This window comes from Hyposmocoma kahamanoa, unplaced genomic scaffold (genome assembly GCF_003589595.1).
Source record: "Hyposmocoma kahamanoa isolate Upper Pololo Valley unplaced genomic scaffold, ASM358959v1 99879, whole genome shotgun sequence".
Classification (NCBI taxonomy): Eukaryota; Metazoa; Arthropoda; class Insecta; order Lepidoptera; family Cosmopterigidae; genus Hyposmocoma; species Hyposmocoma kahamanoa.
The window spans coordinates 7,359,161-7,379,521 of record NW_020656077.1 but is presented as its reverse complement, the minus strand read 5'-3'; the positions used below and the strand labels follow the sequence as shown (position 1 = coordinate 7,379,521).

The 20,361-nt window shown below is 35.1% G+C and overlaps 1 protein-coding gene across 3 annotated transcripts; it reads left to right on the top strand.

Annotated features, from left to right (window-relative positions):
* The first annotated feature begins 2,407 nt into the window (after positions 1-2,407).
* LOC113239514 lies at positions 2,408-12,544 on the top strand. 3 transcript variants are annotated; one of them, XM_026476552.1, is made up of 5 exons: positions 2,408-2,600; positions 3,426-3,664; positions 5,204-5,286; positions 5,741-5,875; positions 12,176-12,544. In XM_026476552.1, the coding sequence occupies exons 2-5, from the start codon at positions 3,532-3,534 to the stop codon at positions 12,311-12,313; spliced, it is 489 nt and encodes a 162-aa protein (XP_026332337.1). In that variant the 5' UTR covers positions 2,408-2,600; positions 3,426-3,531; the 3' UTR covers positions 12,314-12,544. The 3 variants fall into 3 exon arrangements, with proteins under 3 accessions (XP_026332337.1, XP_026332336.1, XP_026332338.1); XM_026476551.1 differs by lacking the exon at positions 2,408-2,600 and having other exon boundaries at positions 3,233-3,664; XM_026476553.1 differs by lacking the exons at positions 2,408-2,600; positions 12,176-12,544 and adding an exon at positions 6,146-6,194 and having other exon boundaries at positions 3,233-3,664.
* The last annotated feature ends 7,817 nt before the right edge of the window (positions 12,545-20,361 follow it).

Genomic DNA, 20,361 nt, shown 5'->3' with positions numbered 1-20,361 from the left:
TCAGACCATACAATGTTACTCAAAAAATTCGGGTTACGGCCAACTTCTCTTAGCATGTTTTAATGAATAAATGACGTCAACGATAATTAACGAGTAATCTGATGGACCTTTGAGTAAAAGTGCTTTAACTTGACCCATTGAATTTATAACTCCAGATTTCATGGTTTGTAAGAGAGATTTCATCCTCATAACTGACCCTAACGATTGATTTAATAAAAGTACAGGGTGCATTTTTTTAAAGATTTTAGCGGGTTCGATTCCCGCGTGTGGCTAGCAATTTTCGAAAATCTTTTAATGCAGTATTATTTCTTTTTAAAAATAAAGGAATGTTTCCTTTAAGTAAACATTTATATCTCCAGTATTTAACGTACTTTCCTTCCAAGTGGCATTGCAAATTTCCACATTTGCATATTTTATGGTAACTCGAGACTCCCAACTGTATGGATCAATACATTATTTTTTGAAAAAATTTAAGATTTCAGAGATATACCCCAATTACACTTTTTCTCATTACAAAAAAAAAAATTCAGAGTCATATACCTAAAAAATCACTGTGTCAATCGAAAATATCCACATGACAGGTTATGATTGTATTGGTGAGTAAAATCAATATCCATCATCATATTTATAAAAGGAGATGTTTAATTTTCAAGTACCCCTAAGTCCACTAGCGATCGTTTTCAGCCCACTGTGCGGCGGCGCAGCGGCAGCTGGCTCAACGCGATCGGAGCGACTCGTGGTAGCGGGAACGGAGCGAGATTGCACGACGATCGGCGGCGAAAGGTCATTGACCTTACGAGTTGACGAATTTTTAATTATGTTTTCTTTCAGCGATTTTTCAATACTGCGGGCTTTGTTTAGTAGTTCACTAAACGTTTTAAAACTGTCACGATCTATTCTCTTTCGAATTCTGCGATCGAGTAAACTATAAGTCATATCTAACTCGACGTGCTCCGAGAGGTCTCCGTTTGGTAGATAAGCGAAGAGAGCTCGAACTTTCGCGACAAACAGGTCAGTTGACAATGTACCTTGTTGCATGGCGAAAAGTTCACGGTAAACTCGGAAAGGCGGTTTCGGTTCACCAAAAGCACAACGTAATTTTGTAATAGCATCTTGCCAGCTAGACGTAGATCTTTTAACACCTTGCCACCAGACGGCTGCATTATCAGTCAGCAGCATAGACAATCCTTTAAGAGCGTTCTCGTCGGAAATACGAAGACACGATTTGCAGACCTCGACAGCATCGATAAAACCCTCAACGGACTCGTTTCGTTTTCCACCAAAACGAGCTGTATACTGTGTGTAGTTAGCGGACGGAGCGACGGCGGTGGCGCGGCGATGTCAGCGGTGTCGGCCCGCTCGGGCGTGATCGCCGGCGGCTGAGGGCGTCGAAGCACGAACTTCTAGCAGTAAACGTTGGAATATGTCCGCATTCGACTGTTGGAACGTATTCAACAGCTCGGAAAAGTTTTCCATGGACATTGTGACGTTTGGAGCGGCGGCAGCTTGGTGAGTATTATCGTTTTCGTCCTCTCTGAACGGCGCGGACAGTCTTTGACGTGTACGCGGCATCACGACGGAAAGATCTACAGTTGGTAAGTTACCCGTGATTAGTGTATAAATACAGTAGCACAGTTTAATGTCACTTTTGCAAAAATTTTTACACGTGGTTTAGTTTCAGAACAGTTTGTAAACACAATTTTCACTGTTCAATGACACACGAAATAAGGGCGCCATTTGTGATGGCTGCTTGCCTCCACCACAGTTTCTGCCTCCGCGGCTTCACCATTTATTGAACTTTTTATATTCAATATCAAATTTTACTCAAAAGTTATTCTCTAAAACGCAGCGTACCGGCAAAGCGCGTACTCGCGCCATGTTTTTTCTTCTCCGCTCGATCACCGCGACGCGGCGAGACACGACGGGAGCCGAAGGTAGAGTTCCTCCCCTCCCTCACAGATGGAGTCACCATGCGTGGAGCGGCAAGGTGGGAGACTTCCCGCGTTTTATCCACCATTTTTTTAGTAAACGGTACAGGTAGATATTTTTATTTCTCGCAATTATGTATACTCGGCAACTGGCTGTATGCATAGATTTAGTATGTAGGTACCCAATATACTAAATCTGTGGCTGTAGGAGATTTTCATTTGCCATTTTTCATTTTTTTATTTGTAAGTCAATGTTTTTTTTCATTTCATTTTCATTTTCATAGTTCATTGTTGTAGTAGAGTAGATAGATTTAAAAGTTTAGAGCAGCGGACAGTAATAGATTTTCATACTTCCTTTGCCGGGCACTGCCGGGAAAATGTAGCACGGTCCATAAATAATAAACATTACGAGTTAATTTTTTTAAAGAAATACAAACATTTCCGAACACGTTAGAGAAAAAAAATGTATTAAGGTGTGCATAAGATGTTTACTATTCGACTTTATTGAAATTTTTTGTAAGTCGAGGACGCGACATTATTAAGCCTTGGTGCTCAAGAAATGAACTTTCATGCGATTTGGCTCACGTAGGTACGCTATTGGCAGTGCTTCCTGCTAAATCCAATTATTTTGCATTCGCATCGCAAGCCAGTTTCTTTGGATCAGACTTTAAAGTAAGTGTTCTTTAAAATCCTACGTCAATTTTAAGACCATCTTTACACTTTTAATCATGATAATGTACTGACTTTCCTTACGAAATGTAAATCGGGTAAGTAGCGTCATGCATTTATTGTGTCACAAAATCAGAACGTTTTTGGTAACTAGTGCCTTTACTTTAGGTGAAATGAAATGGAAATGAAATGAAGATAAAAATAGCGAGCTTTACATAAACACTTTATTGCGCGTGATACAGCAATCGTTTGCACTGAAAAAAAAAAAAGAAATAATTGAACTGGTTTGGCTAAATGCAATTTTGGTTATTATTTACTAAATTTTTGTTGAAAATAGCAAAAATGATTTTGCTGCATAATCCTAAACCGGTTTTTCTAGTCAGTCGTTGTCTAATGTTAGATAAAAGTTTAGCTAATATTTACTAAAACGAAGTAACCAAACTTTTTTGTTAACTGGATGCCAAGTACATCTATCTAATATTAACTCTAGTCTTTAGTAATATTTTGTTAAAATAGACTTAGCTAAATAATACTAAAAAAAGTTTAGTATTTCATAAATATTTTTTTTTTTTAATTTAGACAAATTTTGTTTTAGGTAACTAGGTGCCTACTCATAACACATGACGAACAAGCCAAAGAAATTTCATATCCTAATATAAAGTTGTTTATAAATTAAAAGATAACATTTTGTTTCTTTACACAAAACCGTATAACTAAAACGCGACTCCCTCGCCTCCCGAGCTTCATGCCCTGTAAACGAAACTTTCAACACGTTCGTTCTAATAAGAACGATAATATAAATAAATAAATAAACATATTTCGCCGCAGCCGTTCACAAAGAAGAAGCGTTGCCTGTGTATGGAAGAATTTCAAATTCTTTGAGCTCGATTGGGGTTTTTGTGCATCATTATAGGCATCGATCTATTTGAAATTTATGAAAAATTATACGTTTGTTGTGAAATTGAGCCATTCGAAACCAAGACCTGTAATGGACGACGTCTCAGTGGATCCGTTGGCCGATTATTTCAAATCATGGGGTCTGGAAATGTACATCAACTTGTTTAAAGGTATGTGCTCATTTGATTCTAATTTGAATTAGTAATTAGTAAGTATGTGACCCATAAATGTATAATAAAGTAGGTACTCTGTGTATGTGTGACTGTTCTTTACAATGAATGTGGTCTATACTCCACATGGCCGAGTTGAGGTGCGTGACTATATAGGTATTTAAATTGTCCTGGGTGATCGCATGGTAATACCGACAGAGTTTGATTGAGGAGATGATGAATATGGTGATGATGTAGTGTTGAGTTACTCATACACGAGGCAACTCGTTTGTACCACTCGCTTGGTTAGTTTGTGTCAACACCTCACGTCATAAAAATGTCCCACCTTACACCTCGCCTTGTGTCATAGCCATATCTTAACACTCATGTTATCTAATAATTGATGCCATCAAGTTATGAAAAGGTGCTTAATATTCCCTGTTTGATGATCATACTACCATAGTAGGTACTAAATAAAATTAGCAATTATTTATACTATATCATAATACTTAAGGTGTCTAATGGATTGATACCATCAACTTATGAAAATGTGCTTAATATTCCCTGTCTGTTGAGTCATTGCCGTAGGTGCAAACATTCTTACCACTACCTTGCCTCATTTGCAGTAGGACATTGCACCTCCTCATTTTTTCAAATGAGGTACTGCCTCAAACTCATTTTAATTTCATGTCCTACCCAACACTATGATGATGACAGCTCAATACAAAAGTCTCAGCGGTATTACTAAGGGTTGACCCCGTGATCTTGTCCTTGACATTAATTTTTTCACTGATTCTAATTAGACACTTAATAGCTATGACTAATTTCATCATTCTAATAGATATCAAGTAGGTATCACGTCTGTCTTGCTGGTCAATGTGATACTGGTTATAGACCCTCACTCTTTGGTTGTTTTTTATTGGCTGGTACCAATATGGTAAAATACTGTAAAGGGTGATGCTGGTCGATGAAGCTACTTAATTCTACAGTCATGTGCTATGAAATATTTACAAATTACATAGGTATTTATTTATTTGTTCGGAATACCAACAGATTTCACATAAATACCTAGATTTCAAAAATGTAATCAATATTTAGTTAAGGCACTGTTCTTATGCATAGGCCAAGTAAAGGTATCCCATCACAATAGATATTCAGATACAATTTTAAAAAATTTAATAATAAATCCTTATTGACTCAAATGCAAATTATTCATTTAGGTGAAAATAACTGAAGTTTTGTTGAAATAATAATATTAAATAATTAATTATGAGGTCAAAATAAGTACCTAGTTAATTGATGTAAATATAACAGTGCAATTGTATAATTAAACATTTCGTGGAAAAAAAAAAGTTAAAATAAAATTAAAAAATAACATGACAATGAAAATAAAGTGTTAAGCTGTAATGACACGCAATTTACATTTAAATTTATTGAAAAAAATCATAGAAAAAAATTATTAAACAAATTACAAAGGGTCTTTGATTATTTCTTAACACATTAGCAATTATGATAGTGCACTGTATCAATATTAATTTTTCTTTGTTTTCTTATTAACAGAACAAGCAATTGATTCTGAAACTCTCCAGATGTTATCACAGGATGATATTAAGGAATTAATACAGATTACATCTGACCCAGAGGTATTAACAGCATTAATGAAAATTATTTTAATTTCCTACTTACTATTTATATACAATGATTACTAAATTACTACACTCCCAGTTTGACTTTTTGCCCTTTCATTTTATTATTATTACTATATGTTTTACTAGGTACCTGTGTTTTATTTTAAGTCTGCCAAACCTTCAGGTGAATTTAAAAACTCATACACAACTAGTTGGGAGAAATCTCTTTACGCTTCTATTTGGTAAAGAAACATGTGAATTGAAGTATTATAAATTACAGTAATTTGCAATATTGTTGTTAATGCATACTAATATTATTTAATTTGAAATTATTATTTTTTTACAATTACAGTAACTGAAGAGTAGAAATTATAGATGTGAAAGTCACTGTCTCTTGGTTAATATTGCACAGCTAAAATAAACCCAGGAAAATAACTTCTTTAGTTCTACCATATACTTATCTTTGCAGCATAGTAATGAGGTATCTGTACCGAGAACCAGTGATCTGCCTGTTTTAGAAGATTCAGCCCTACAACTGCTTGATTTAGCTGAACCAAACTCTAATATAGAGAATGAGGAACCTCTTGGCAGTTCTAATACATGTGTAAGTACCTATGGTTTGTTCTTGCTTTTTATTTTAAGTTACCTATAATGCTGGGGCCACTCTAATGCTTAATGGCATTCGTTATCGCGTTAATCGCATAAGCGCATAATGCGATCGAGTGCGACCCAGCATAATAGGTATTTAAAAAGTAGGTACCCAAGTACCGTGAACCGAGAAGGTCATTCTACGCTCAGATATAACAGTCTCTGGAATTCATGTTGAAATCCATACCAATATTATAAATGCGTAAGTAAGTTGTTTGTCTAATAGGTACCTTTTCACACCTAAATAACTGAACCGATTTCGACGAAATTTTGCGCACCTTTTGATCGCGAAACGAGATGGATATTGGGTACGTGACATAACAATAGATCGTGTAGGTCAAGCAACAACGAGAACAATCAATTCATGAGTTGGTAACAATTTCCCATTTTGACGAAATTTTGCACAGACATACAGAGTGATATTTTTGAAACTGGGACGGTATGGGGAAATTGGAAAGTATGGGAGATATAGGGAAACTGTCTTAGGAACCATTCTTTTTTTTGTGGAAACAATTTTGGCATAGTAAATTTTTTGGTCAAGCGTGAGTTGTCCATGAAAATGAATAAAATAAAATTGATGATTTTTTTAGTGTTAACTGACTCAGTGGATCATTTCAGTGGATCATCAAGGATCATTTCATTGTATCGGCAGAAAAAAATCGGGACTGCAGAAATTGGTCAAATTTAATAAAATGTTATTAATTTTACATGAACATGTTTTTTTATTAGATTTGGCCTCACTAACTTCTAACTAACTAAACTTCTGCAGTCCCGATTTTTTCTTCCAGTATTACGAAATGCTCCTTTCACGAAACTGAGTCAATCAGCACTAAAAAAAATTTTATGGACAACTCACGCTTAACCAAAAAATTGACTACGCCAAAATCGTTTTCACAAAAAAAGACAGAATGATTCCTAAGACAGTTTCCCTGTATTTGTTTTCCCCATACTGTCCCAGTTAAAAAAAACACACTATAGTTAGTAACGTAGAAACCTACATAAAGTTTGACCTTTCGCACCACTATAGTCGTACAGGCCGCCCGAATATTTTCGCGTCGTATAACTGCAGACTTAGCATGGCAAGTTTAATTTTTTTTATACATCGCACCCTTCGTGGAAGAATGGCATAAGTGGAATTACGTCAAACATGTTTAGTTGGAGACAATGTGGGTTATATTTTTCTGTATCTAATCCAATTGGAGAGATTGTGGGTTATGTTTTTACTATATCTAATGGAGCAATAAACATGTTTGGTGAGGGGTGCGACATATATGTGGTACTTTTTAAGACTTGTCAGATGTCATTTCAAAGATAAAACTATTTTTAAGAACCACACTGTAGATATGTATCGTAATGTATCCGAATAACGATAATTCAATTTTGAAGAAGTTTATACGATTTTGAGTCCGTGTAACGAAGGAAAGGGGTTACTTCTTCGCTTTCAAGAGACTGGATTATTAAATAATGCGGCCAGAAGGAGACTGCAATCTTAACATAACAAACGAATTAAAAGACCACCCAAATATCAAGATTTCCAGTTCAAGATTATACCAATGGGCCTTTGAAATTAACAAAGTATTTAAAAAGGAAAGCCCTGCAGTATATTTCACAACCTTCAAATCGTTCAAAACTCGTCAAAAAACTCTGCACAGGGGAAACTATTTGATTGCTACACACAAAAAAGACGTGAATACATAAAAACAGGTGTCATAGTTTCTGGAAGACAACCTTCTACAGAATCGCCCTGTCGCAATGCAACCACACAAGAGGCCATCAACCTTTTACAAAATAAAGATGATGATATCGAGCAAAAAATTTTATGACTTGAAAACTGTATGGATCCATCGTCGACTGTAGAGTCACATTGGGAGTTTACAACTAAGCAAAGATTAAGCCTTTTAGCATCAAGTGCTATCTCAATTGAGGACTATTATCGACAATTCAAAGCTCTAAATCAGCCAGGAGGCATAAATCTGGTAAGTATACGTTTATTTGTATTTTATCTGTTCTAAATAAATGTCTATAATAATATTTGTTTGCAGCTTTTGAAGGACTTTAAAATGTTGTATCCGGAAACTGACGAAAAACTAAACAAAAACTGGAATTTGAAACCTGATGGAGTCAAACACAGAAAACACAGCCGCATTTTTGAGTACTATTTTAGAATAAAAGTCAATCAGTATTGGTATTAAATGTTTTGAGATCCGTTATTAAAGTATTTAGTGTTGTATAATTTTTTTCAAATTTAGTGTCTAATTGAAACAAAGCTTTTTGTATAAATTGCCAAGCGTGCTTACATTCTGATGGATATTCTGCATTCAATACAAAAATAATTTTAAAACATGCATCAACTGCTGTTAGCAAAGATGTTACTTCATACCGAATTTTATTGAGGACGATATATCTTCCGGAAATTTCCCTTAGTTAAGTCCCGACAACTATTATAAAAGGTTGCAAGTGCAGTCCTATTTTTTTGCAATTTTCCTTGTCGTCTGGTAATAGTTTCTTCGATTTCAGAGGAGTTTTTATGTGGATGATGAAACCATCGAGCACCTCCTGTTTCGATGGTCGCCATTGTGGTCCTTTTCCCTTATTGATTTTCACTGTGGCATTAGTGTCCTAAGAAACGGTATGGCCATGAAAGCCATCAGATCTGTTCTTTCGTCAGTGTCATCTAGAAATTAAAAAAAAATTACAAAGAACAACTACTGCTAAATTGTCCAAGTATTACAGGTATTAAGAGGGAGCATGCCAAAAAAGTTTTGACGTTGGCTCCGCCCAAATTTGTGAAACAAATATATGCCTGAAGTTCGCGTGACGACAGATGTTGAGTTTTGCGCATTAAAAGTACCAAATTCATTTTAGCGGAGTAACTCTAAAACTAAAGGGATTAAAAAAAATCCGTAGTGACAGTTCTCAATCATGCATAAATATAATTAATTATCTAATTTTTGTCCTAATAACCTGTAGCATTTCGAGGATGAATCGAAAAAATGTGAAATTTAGAGGTAATTTCGTGGTTTTTATCTATCGAGAAAACTTTATTGTTTTTATGTTTCTGATTAGTGTCTATGCTTGAATATATCGTGTAGTTACTCATACAATATTTTATTTTTAACTTTCAAGTGGATATACCCGTCTAAAATCAAATCGAAGATTAGGAATTTTTCCTCTGCTCCCTCTTAAGGAAAAATCTGTTTGGTTGGCAGTTAATAATTTTAGTTTATTTCAACAAGTTGGCGTCGATATCATGCATGACATATTAGAGGGAGTTGCCAAATATATAATGCCTTTTCTAATTTTGAAGTATATTCGAGATTTAAAATACTTTTCTTTAAAAGTTTTAAACTTCTAAAGAAACTTTTAAAATTTTAAGGATAGTAAATTGCGATTACGGTCCCGATAGTCACAATAAACCTTGCCCTACGAGCATGGAACATATTTCTAAGGGTAACATTCGCCTTTCTGCTTCAGAAATGTTAACTTTTGTACGTTACTTTGCTTTGCTTATTGGCCATTTTGTACCGAAAGATGATCCATATTGGCAAATGTACATACATTACACCAAGGAAAGTCATAGACATAACAATATGTCCCATTGTTACCAAAGAGAATTGTATTGCTTTAAAGTTCTTGGTATCGCAGCTAAATGAACTATATACGCTATTAACGTCCGAAACTTTAAAACCTAAATTTCATTTCCTACTTCACTATCATGCAATGCAATGATGTTAAATTTTGGACCTCTCATTAGTATGTGATCTATACGTTATGAAGTCAAACATAGATTATCGAAAATAGCTGCTTGTGCTTCATTTAATCGTCGCAACCTTACACTGGCCCTAGCTACCAAACATCAGCTACAACTTAATGAAATATTCATAAAAGATTTTTTATGTCCTCTTGTTACAACTGGAGCTATAAAAAGAATTTCTAATAATAAACGCAAAGAAGTTTTAAACTCTTTGAATTTGGATTCAAATCAATCTCTCACATGTGTTACATGGGCAATAGTAAAAATGACACATTACAAGCCTGGAACAATTTTCATAAATGACATTAGAAATCTAAACGAGATAGGTTTTATGACTGTAAAAATATATTTGTTTTTAATTGCGACAAGATTTTATTAGAATGTACTTTGTTATCAACTGCAGATTTTGATGATCACTATCATTGTTTTGAGGTAGAGGTGCCAATAAATGAAACAAAAATTTATATTTTTCAGGAAAATTGACTTTCGTTCTTGCCTATTCATATAAATATTGCTTTCAATGGGAAAAGCTATGTTACACAAAGAGTTTGTGTATAGATTAAGATTTGTTTTTTTTTTTTGATTATTAATTTGTTTGAGACCTTACCAGAGCGGCCGCATCACAGCATCTTATCACTAGGGACAAAAAAATACTAATCTGTCAATACTTTGTAATCGCTTTCATGTGATGATTAGTTCTTTGTTCCTAGTTATAAGTTTTACGAGGACAGGTTAAAATTATCTACTGAAGGACCTTCAGTCGATATTTTTCCGGTCAGAAGCCAGGTGAAAATTATTTTGTCGTTAATAATGAGTCTATTGAAATTTATTAAAAATATTTATTGTCTTAGAGAAGTTTTTGTAGCTTCACTTTTTGTTTTGTTTTAACATACCTACAACGAGATGCGTACTTGGATGACAAAAATCCGTGGTAGTAACCCGTTTAGCTCATGGAGGTAGTCTCGATCTCTGATGTTTCAAATAAAAAAATTGTAAATGTTATTTACAAAGAGCAACCCCTAGAGTTTCTTGCTCATTCTTCTCAGGGGAATCTGCCTTACGAATGAGCGGTAGAGTTTAACCGTTGTGACGATTTCAAGTGTAATAATGTTTACCTATGAAATAAAGATTATTTTGAATTTGAATTAGATTTGTTACTAGATTAGATTTCAAGCTGATTGCGATCGATCGATAAAATCGACCATTAAAAAACAAATGCTTTAAAAAACTAAAATAGTCATATAGTATTATTGTTATACGTAACAGTATTGAAACAAACATTGAAATTGTATACATGGAGCTATATTTGTGAATGAAACAGTGTTTTGTTTCTGTAAATCTATGCCATATTTGGTGAGTTCAAAAGAAATAAAACACTTGTTTCATTAACAAACATAACTTAAATATTTTTTTATCAGTAAGGCCGGTAGAAGTAAGCTTCAATTGTGGTAAAATAATGCTGCAGTGCATGCACTCCACTTTCCATGTCGTGCTACGACGTCCTACTGAGTGTTAGCGGGTATTTACTGAACTTTAATCTATCGACTGTGGAAAGGAACAACTCCTAAAGCGATATTTTTTATGAAATTAAGTTGTAAATATATATAGTTGAAATAAACATCTTTTTCTTATTTCACAAAAAAAAATGTCGCTTCAGGGGTTCTTCCTTTCCACTGTCGTCCTTTTTCCACCATATTTTTTGTCTTTGTGTAACTAGGAAAAGTAAACAATTACAAGATTTTACTATATTCTTTTCTTTTTACATGTAAACCGTCATCTATAAAATCTTCAGACAGCTGTTGGACCAAATATACACGGGTTAAAATTTTCTCTTTAAAAAAAAAAATATTTTTACGTACTCAATTATTTTAGTCAGTTCTAACTGACTGAAACTTATGAGCACATTTTTTAAAGTGGCAATTTTAACCCGTGTATTTGGTCCAACAGCCGCCTAGCAACGCGCTACTGGTAACAAAATAATATCAGCAATAAATAGATAAACTATTTTATTTAGGTGTTACTCAACATGTTAATTATAAAAAAGCAAACTAGTTTATTTCGTCACTACACCTCAGTTTAGTCATCGATAACAAAATAATTTATTTAATTGATTTTCAACAAGTTGCCTATCAATAGTTAACTATTTCTGTATGAATAGCAATACTACATTTATTTAATTTTAATTAAAAAGTACCTATCCATAGCAATACTAATTCGATTTGGTACAAGCAAACCATTGTGTTGAAAATAACTAAGCTATTGTTGCTGTTAGACAAAGTACTTTGGTACAAATACCTGTCTGTGAACCTCGTTCACTCATTTATTCAATCATTTTTGCTAAACTTATTTAGTGCCAGGTAACTATTAACAGTTTAGTTACAAGTAACTCTCTTTACAAAACTCGATTTAGCTACTAGTAAGCCCTCGGTTCAGTTGTCACTCGATTTTGGTAACCTGTAGCTAAAAGTTTGGTTACGTGTAACAATTCTTTTTTTTTTTCAGTGTGCGATTGAGCGCGCTGAAAAGATGTTGGAAAGAAAAGGGAAAAACAGCGCGATCGCTCTCATCCGTCCCGCAATCACGCGTTACAAGGCAGATCTAAGAAAGATAGGCATAAGACAAAAAGATACGTGCACTTAAACAAATTACAAAATAAATAAAAAATGAGAATTAACTGATGTTAAATTAGCTTTAAATATATTAGAAAACAAATCGTTAGGTCTCGAGTATTAAGTTTATATGTACTTAGAACTTAGCAAGAAATTACTAGAGAATGTCTGTCATTACAATGTTATTGTGGAATATTTCATAGTACTTTAAGGCTTATCGCAATCAATAATTTCTTACCTGTTTTATTTTCACGCCACACGTTCCAGTAACTCGAGTCAGCGTGAAAGCAATTAGCTGGGAAAATAGTTTTTCCCGGGTCTGAAATAAACCTGATTCATATCACGCGTACACCTCGGGGAAATTGCCGAGTTCAGCTCGCCCCTGTTTATGGAAAGTTACGGAGATTAAGTACCTATAGCCTATATGTTCTACGTACCTGTGTTGCTAGTTTGGTATCTCTTAACTCACCTTGAATGATTCTTGATAAACCAAGATTTTTATAGGCGACGAGGCGACGAACGAGCAACTTATGTCTCCGGGTGTCACCTGAGACATAAGTTGTTCGTTGCCCTACGAGCGGCACTGCAACTGTTATGGACAGGCGTGACGCTTACCACCAGGCGCACGACTAGTTCATCCCCGCACTTAGTATTACAAAAAAAGAACAGGTCGTGCACCTGGTGGTAAGGAACACTCCAGTTCATAATAGTTACAGTGCCGCTCTGATCTTTAAATCGCAAACATCTGAAGTGCAGTGCCACTCGCGGGTCACGCTGAAACATAAGTTGAAAAGTCCCACGCTCACTAATGCGAGCCAAGCAGTAACTTGCTTGGCGGCAAAAATAGGTAAGGTAATTCCTTGGAGGTCTATTGCTACTAAAAAACTTGTACTAAAATACTGTTCCCACTTCGCTAGGTGCCTTTTTACTAAACTAATGTTATTTCGGGCAAATGTATTTTCTGACTTCTGAATCCTTAGCCGTAAAATGAGTACAACAATATTTTGTAAGTTATTGCTGACGTTTAATAAAAAATCAAATCAAGTAAATCATTTTAAAAATAAGATTAAAATCAAAACAACTATGTATAGTTTCTTTGTTCTAAATATTTCAATCGCTTGTGGTTCGAACAATTATTGAATATGACCAAGAAGTTTATTATAAGCTTCTTGAAATTGACGTACGTCTCTTTCCATTTTTTACGAATGCAAGGTGTAGAAAAATGGATTTGGATGTTTTATATTTATTTTTGTTTATGTGTATCGCTTGTGTGTGTGTTTTGTGATAAATAAACCATTTATCTATCTTTCTAAAAAGGACAGTTAGCTATTTCATTATTTTGTTTACTTTTGTAATTTATATTGATTCATTTATATATAAATTAAATATTATACAACTGTACAAAATAACACTTTAAATGATAACACAGTATATTCGTTTAGTGAAAATATGATACAAAACCCTGTTTTTACACTTTTCAGCAGTAATTTTTTTGAGATTGACAACCGCGCTGTCAGTCGAACGAACGAAGACTGTTGCGCGATTGACGCTCAGTATGCGATCTTAACGCCCTATAGGTGCGGACACTTTTTAGCGCTAACCAGACGTCCATTTGTTGGTAGGTCAATGTATTCATGCCAAAATTGTTTGCTCGAAGAGTGACGTCCTCCTTGAAATTGATTGCGTATTCAGTACAAGTTCCACGTGTCAAACAGGATCAGGATTTTTGGTGAATACATTCATTCTCCTTTTGCACAAAATCGAAATATGATCTTTTTGCTCCAGCAACTCCCGAAACGTCTAGACTATTTTAAACTTATTAGGATTCGATCTTTGAAATCCTATTATACAATAAAATGTAGAATATTCTCATTTTAAAATTGGCCAGACAACATCTTTTTTTAGGCAAACAAAACAATGCTCAGTGCAATTTGACGTTGTCAAAGGTCATTTTAAAGTTGAGTTTTTGTAAAATTCCACATAAAATTTAATTAGATAGTTTATTTTCGCACGTATTGTGTGCAAAAATTGTTGAATAGCATTAAATAATTCAGTTGAAAACTCGATTCCGGATCTTCAAAAGGGCACCGCCATAAGCAAAGGAAGAAATTTTGTGATAGAAACTGTTGTGGATAAATGGCTGCGTCGTTGATAGGTTTTTATCTCAGAAAATTGTCCCGGTATTCATTACACTTTTCAATTAATAGTTATAGACGCTGATACCTATCGAGGTTCTCGGACCGTTAATAAAATTTATATCTGCTTCTATATCTCTCGTCTTGACTTTTTCATATCCAGGAATAGTGTCGAGTCGTTTCTCTGCCTCAGTGGCCGAACGGTTCCCATGCCGCGCTGCCACGCAGAGGTCCCAGGTTCGACTTCCCTCGTCAGTTTGGGTGTAATTTGTGGTTGTCCATGGCACCCGCGACACAAGGTTTCCCTAGCGCGGGACTATGTTGAGTGTGTGTGTTATTGTTTTCAATTGTATTAAAAAACGAACGTTGAGTAATTACCCAAAAATAGTGTTTCCCGTTGGATTGATGATCGTCTGATCTGGTCTTGCCAATGGGATTTTTTCTCCCACTGTCCAGATCAGACTGGTCTAGCCAATGCGTTTTTTCCTATCGTCCAGATTAGCTAGGGGTTAATTAAAGTATCGTTGATTGCGAAATGGCTGACCTTTTGGTCATTAGGTTTTATGTATATTGTGATACGCATTGGTCTATTGTTGTGCAAGACGAATTTTTTCTTGTAATGTCAAGTAGGCACAAGTAAAAAAGTCTGCTGCTGTTAATCTTGATAGTTAAAGTAAGTGAATTCGTTTTGGTTGCAGCCTCTTCATTGTGTAAACTTCATTGTAAAAGTCTGAAAAATCCCACGCTTTCCAATTGTGAGCCGGAATTTCCCAATTTTCCAACGGGAAATGAAACGGAAAATTTTCACTATACATTTTTCAATATTTCGGAATTGCGCTACGTAGGTGGTGCTTCCGCTTCTGAGTTTGCATAGATATGGAATTTTCAACTGATATCGGATTGAATTTTTCCATTGGAAGCTTTTGAATTTTGTCACTATTTTTCTTAGCATTTGAAGTTCTTTTTTTGTATGTTATTTTTTGCCTTGTGTGCGGGTTTGAGTTCTTATTTATTTAGGATAAGAAAAAGACCACGCGCATATTTCCTTTTTTGTGTCAGCGTGTAATTTTATAGCCACAAACTTGCTTTGAACATTGAGGCTTGTGAAATCCTGTGATCGTTTTACTTGACACGTGGTGGTAACTCACCTGTCCAACGCGGTTGCAGTGCCACTCTGACGGACGAACTCTTTTCACAAGAATCTCTACTGCTAATAAAAAAAAAACAAAAAAATAATTACTTAAAATTTCAAAGCTGTTTAGTTTTTAAGCCATTTTTGGGCTCCTGCAGAAAAACAAGCTCGCCTTATGTGGTCAATATTGTCGGGTAGTGCCAGTCGAGCGCTGGTCTTTAATCGAGATAGCATGTTCTCAATTAAACACCACCGCACGACCGACGAAATTTCTTATTAGTTTATCGTCGTTGTCTATTCGCCCCGTCAGATCTGCTTTCTCTCTTTGTGTATTTATTTTCGCCATCGTAACTCCACATTGCGAACTTTTGTAAATACTATGAAATAGAAAGATGGCAACAGTTGAAGTGGCATAGAGTGCTTACCTTGGATACGAATCTTCAATCCGACAATATAGTTTGCTGTTGTCGGGAAACTGTACCAATGTAGACGATTTATTTAAGATTAAAAAACAATGTATAAAGTCGATATGCAGAGGTTAAACTTTAGAGAGTCGTGCAGTGTATTGAAAAAGTTGAGTACCCTCCCACTCCCATGCATTTACATAAAGCAGATAGTCACATTTGTGAAACAGTCGCCTGGCTTTTTAAAATGGAACCGACATCAATTTGATAATATGTTACAAGCACTATATTGCCGATTATCAAGCATTGAAAATAGTCCTTAATTTATGGGCATAAACATTTTTAACTCGCTACGTAGTCACCTAAGAGAAAGAGAAAGTGAAATAAACATAATGCTGCGTAAAGGTTGCCACAACTCATTTCTGGAATGCAAAAATAACTCGCAGACCAAATAAACCGATGGATATCTATACGACTGACATTATATATCGTCTAATCTGACTTGACATCTTAGACATGATTTAATATTAATATGATAAAATGGTAATAGGTTTAATTAAGTGTATAATTTGTAGCAGTTTACCTAAGAATATTTGTCCGCCATTATTGATAGATTTTTTTGATGCTCAGCACTATTATTTACTAAACATCAATTGTGACATCCAAAACGCATACAAACAAGTTTCATTTAATTTGATTTATTTTAAAGTTCATTGTTTATAATGGTTTGTACTTATGTTTTTCTGCTAATTGTGCAAAAGTCCTCGGGATATTCAGATTTGATTCTGATCAAGTTTCAGGCAGTATTGCTAGATATTTCCCAAATTTTGACATAAACTATTTCAAAGACGCTGTCGGACCCATCCTCACGAGTCACATAAATGCCACCAGGGTGCTGGTAACAAAAGGTGAAAATTGGTTTCTATTTACATTTTTGGATTTGCACAGAGTAATGTAATACTTAGCTCCAATAATAATTAAAAGTTAATAATTCGTTTAAACTTTAATTATCATGGAATGCAAATTCCAACAATATTTATCTTTCGTCTGAGCTAACACAGACTGTAATATTAATCCATGCGACGATGCTATACTGTGACAAAAATTATTTAAACGCTAAATTTGTTAGGTGGAATTTGTAATAACGTAATTTAATTCTTAATTTGCGCAAGTAAAAACTATAAATATGCATTGCTCATTTCACTGCAGCATTTTGGAGTAAGCCAGCCAAATTTGGAAACCTTGTTATTATGATATGTACATTTTGCGGCTTGAAAATATACAAAAGAAGTTTGCTCGTTTTCTGTGATGACTGTTACAATTCTGCCAATTACTACAATCGCTGTAGGAGGCATCATCTCCTACCACTAGAAATTCGTCGTGATGTTAGGGACTTACAAGTTTTTATTAACAACGGTATCGGACTCTATTGACTTACTGGAATTGCTATCACAAGTATCACTGACAGTTCCCGGTCTTAGAAACAAGTGACTTTTAGTTCTACTCCCGGCCCGTACTAATTACAGGCAAAACGAATTTGTGTGTGGCGTGCAAACATTTTAACATACTCTTGATCTGGGTTTTTTTAATATAAAGAGTGATTTCGCCAATGAGAGCAGTGTGAGCTCCTCTTCAACTCTTTAAGTGAGGCTTACAACTGCTGTGGTTTTTCTTTTTTTATGTTTTATATAGTAAGTTAGGTAGATAAATTGTGCACTCAGATCCCTTATTATATTTTTATTTGCGAGGAGCTTTAATTGGCTCTCAATTGGTACTATTATTATTTCATTTAATTTAATAAATAAATAAATACGGTTACGGTACTATTAGAGCTCCCCGTATTCAAGTCTCGCTGCTTCATTCATAATGCTTCACTAAGTTTCATGAGTTGTTTGAAGGATACTTTAATATCAAGAACTTGGTGTACTTAAGTTGTTCTGCGTAATGAAAGAACAAAAAACTGAGTAATATTTTTTTCTTGCCAATGCCAATGTTTTCAAGAGTTTGGCGGATTCAAAACAGACAAAACAAAATGGCGTCAGATGAAAATATATTTTGTCATGTTGAAAATTGATGCGTTGGCTGCAATAATTGAACTTAATCGTATCTATTTAAACAGGTCAGGGTGTTAATGTAAGTGCTCTCGATCCATGCGCGTTTGTAACGTCAAAACCTAATTTTAGTGACTATGGAATTGAATTTTCCAAAGATGTTCGCATGGGAATTGTTTCAATACATGCTGTGGAGGACGGTTAGGTAAATTCAGTGTGAAAAGTAGTTAAAATAATCGATTGGGTTTGATATAATTTTTATTTTTCGATCTCATTACTTCTCCACTGTGTAGTTCTACTCTGTAGTTCTACTGGTAGTACCAACGACAATGCTTTTTGTCTGTGGTTCTATCAGTAGGGTTGTAACAAGAAAATGATTATAATACTGATCGGGTAGTACTGTGTTGGCGCTGCTGGTGCTGGTGGCGTTCAGTTGACTGTAAAATAGCCTGGATAGCTATAATATAGCCTGGTCTAAGGGTAGTAATAGTCTCCACAGCGCCCGCAGCCTCCATCCGTCTTACTTAGCAAGTTTTAACAGTTGAAAAGACGAAAGTCCGGTTTATAGGAATTTATTCAGTACAACGACAATATTAATGTCTTAAAATGTAAACGGTTCAAAAATAAGAAAGTAGATGTTTTTGCTACCGCCATCGCGGAGAGAGTGATCGTGGTACGAAGCAAAATGAGAAAGCGAAGGAAGATGGAGCAATTCCAATTTTAAATTTAAATACTAGCAAAAGAAAAAATGATACGATACAAAAAGGTGAGATGACGGTGTAAGGAGGTCACACCGTCACAATACCCGGGGGACCGGAGAAAAAAAATTCAGGATTTTTTGAAGTATAAAGTTAAAGAGAAAGGATAGAGTAAGAGTAATAGAGAAGAAGAAAGGTAAGTGTAATAACAAAGAAGGAATATTGTAAGAGGAACAGCAAGACGGAATAAAGCAAGAGAAATAATAGAGGAGTATTATTGTAAGAGAAGGGAAGGTAGCTAATTTAAGAGAAATAGAGGTTCAATGACGATGCGTGAGAAATTTAGATGTAAATGATAAATAATGCTATATACATAGGGTCGACTTCCTCTTTCAAACTACATTCACAAAACTTTCGTATACCCGCACATATTTCGTATTCCAACCTATCGGAATAGAGAAACCCCTAACCACAGTTAAAGGGAGTTTCTCGGTGAAACCGCCCACTACGGTGTAAGGCTTAAATTTGTGTTGGTCACCACTCGCCAACATTGTGAAAGTAATTATATCCTCTATTCCCACCTGTTCTGTTGAGTAGTTCTGTCGGCAGAACTATTGGGATTTTTTTACCATTAGTTCTGTTCACAGAACAAATGGGAACCTCTATTCCCACCTGTTCTGTCGGCAGAACTATTGGGATTTTTTTTACCATTAGTTCTGTGATTTATAAGACTATGCTTTACACCCTGGTTCAAACTCAGATATTCCCAATTGTTGTTACGTAGTTCTGTCACAAATATGCAGTTTGTCTTATAAATAACAAAGATATCGTAAAGGAGGAAGGAAAATATATTAACGTAGTTTCTCTAAAAACAAAGGTATCTCTATGTCACCGTTAAGTAATTGTATTTGGTACACTCTGATCATCTCGTCGTTTTGGACCTGCTGATTTTCCTTCGTTTGGCTGTTTTCTTGACATTTGCCATTTGGATGGCTTTAACAGAAAAAAAAAGATGCATCTTCTTCTATGTTTTTCAGGAATTGAAAAACAGTCGCTGGCCTGGTTTTGAACGTGCCGCTAATGGCACGATCCCAGCCCTCGACAACATTAGTTGTGCGATGGCGCCGACCAAACGCAGTCCATGACTTGATGCGCCTAGGTTTCATCCAGAAATTCATATATTTCATAAACTTATCCAAGTCGGACCTGTCACTAAAATCGAGCACTTGGGATTTTACATATTCCCATCCTTCCATAACACGTTCTTCGGGCAATAGTGGAAGAACGCTGCACAAACTTACGATTCTCTTCTTGCGTTTGTCTTTAATGCCCAATTGTTTTGATTTTATCCACAGTTTATTTGAGAAATGATAGTAACATCCCTGATGATCGGCATTTGGGAAAACATCAGCAATGGCTTGAATGGCGGCTTCCTCGAAATCAGTAATGAAAGTGGGAGGTTTCCAATCTGGAATCTGAGTTTTTATTAGACTGAAAAGTGTGGTATAGGCTATATAATAGGGGTTAAAGTATGAAATTGCCGATTTGTACTGAAAATGTAGATTGTTTATTTTTTAAATTTTTAACAAATTTATTTAATCAAAATAGTTGCCATTGCTGCCATCTAATGGGAAGGTTCTTAATGCCTTTGCGATAGAA

Coding starts and splice junctions, on each gene's coding strand:
- LOC113239514 (XM_026476552.1), top strand. CDS start 3,532: ATGAAAAATTATACGTTTGTTGTGAAATTGAGCCATTCGAAACCAAGA. Junction 3,665..5,203: donor GTACATCAACTTGTTTAAAG/GTATGTGCTCAT, acceptor TCTTATTAACAG/AACAAGCAATTGATTCTGAA. Junction 5,876..12,175: donor TTGGCAGTTCTAATACATGT/GTAAGTACCTAT, acceptor TTTTTTTTTCAG/TGTGCGATTGAGCGCGCTGA.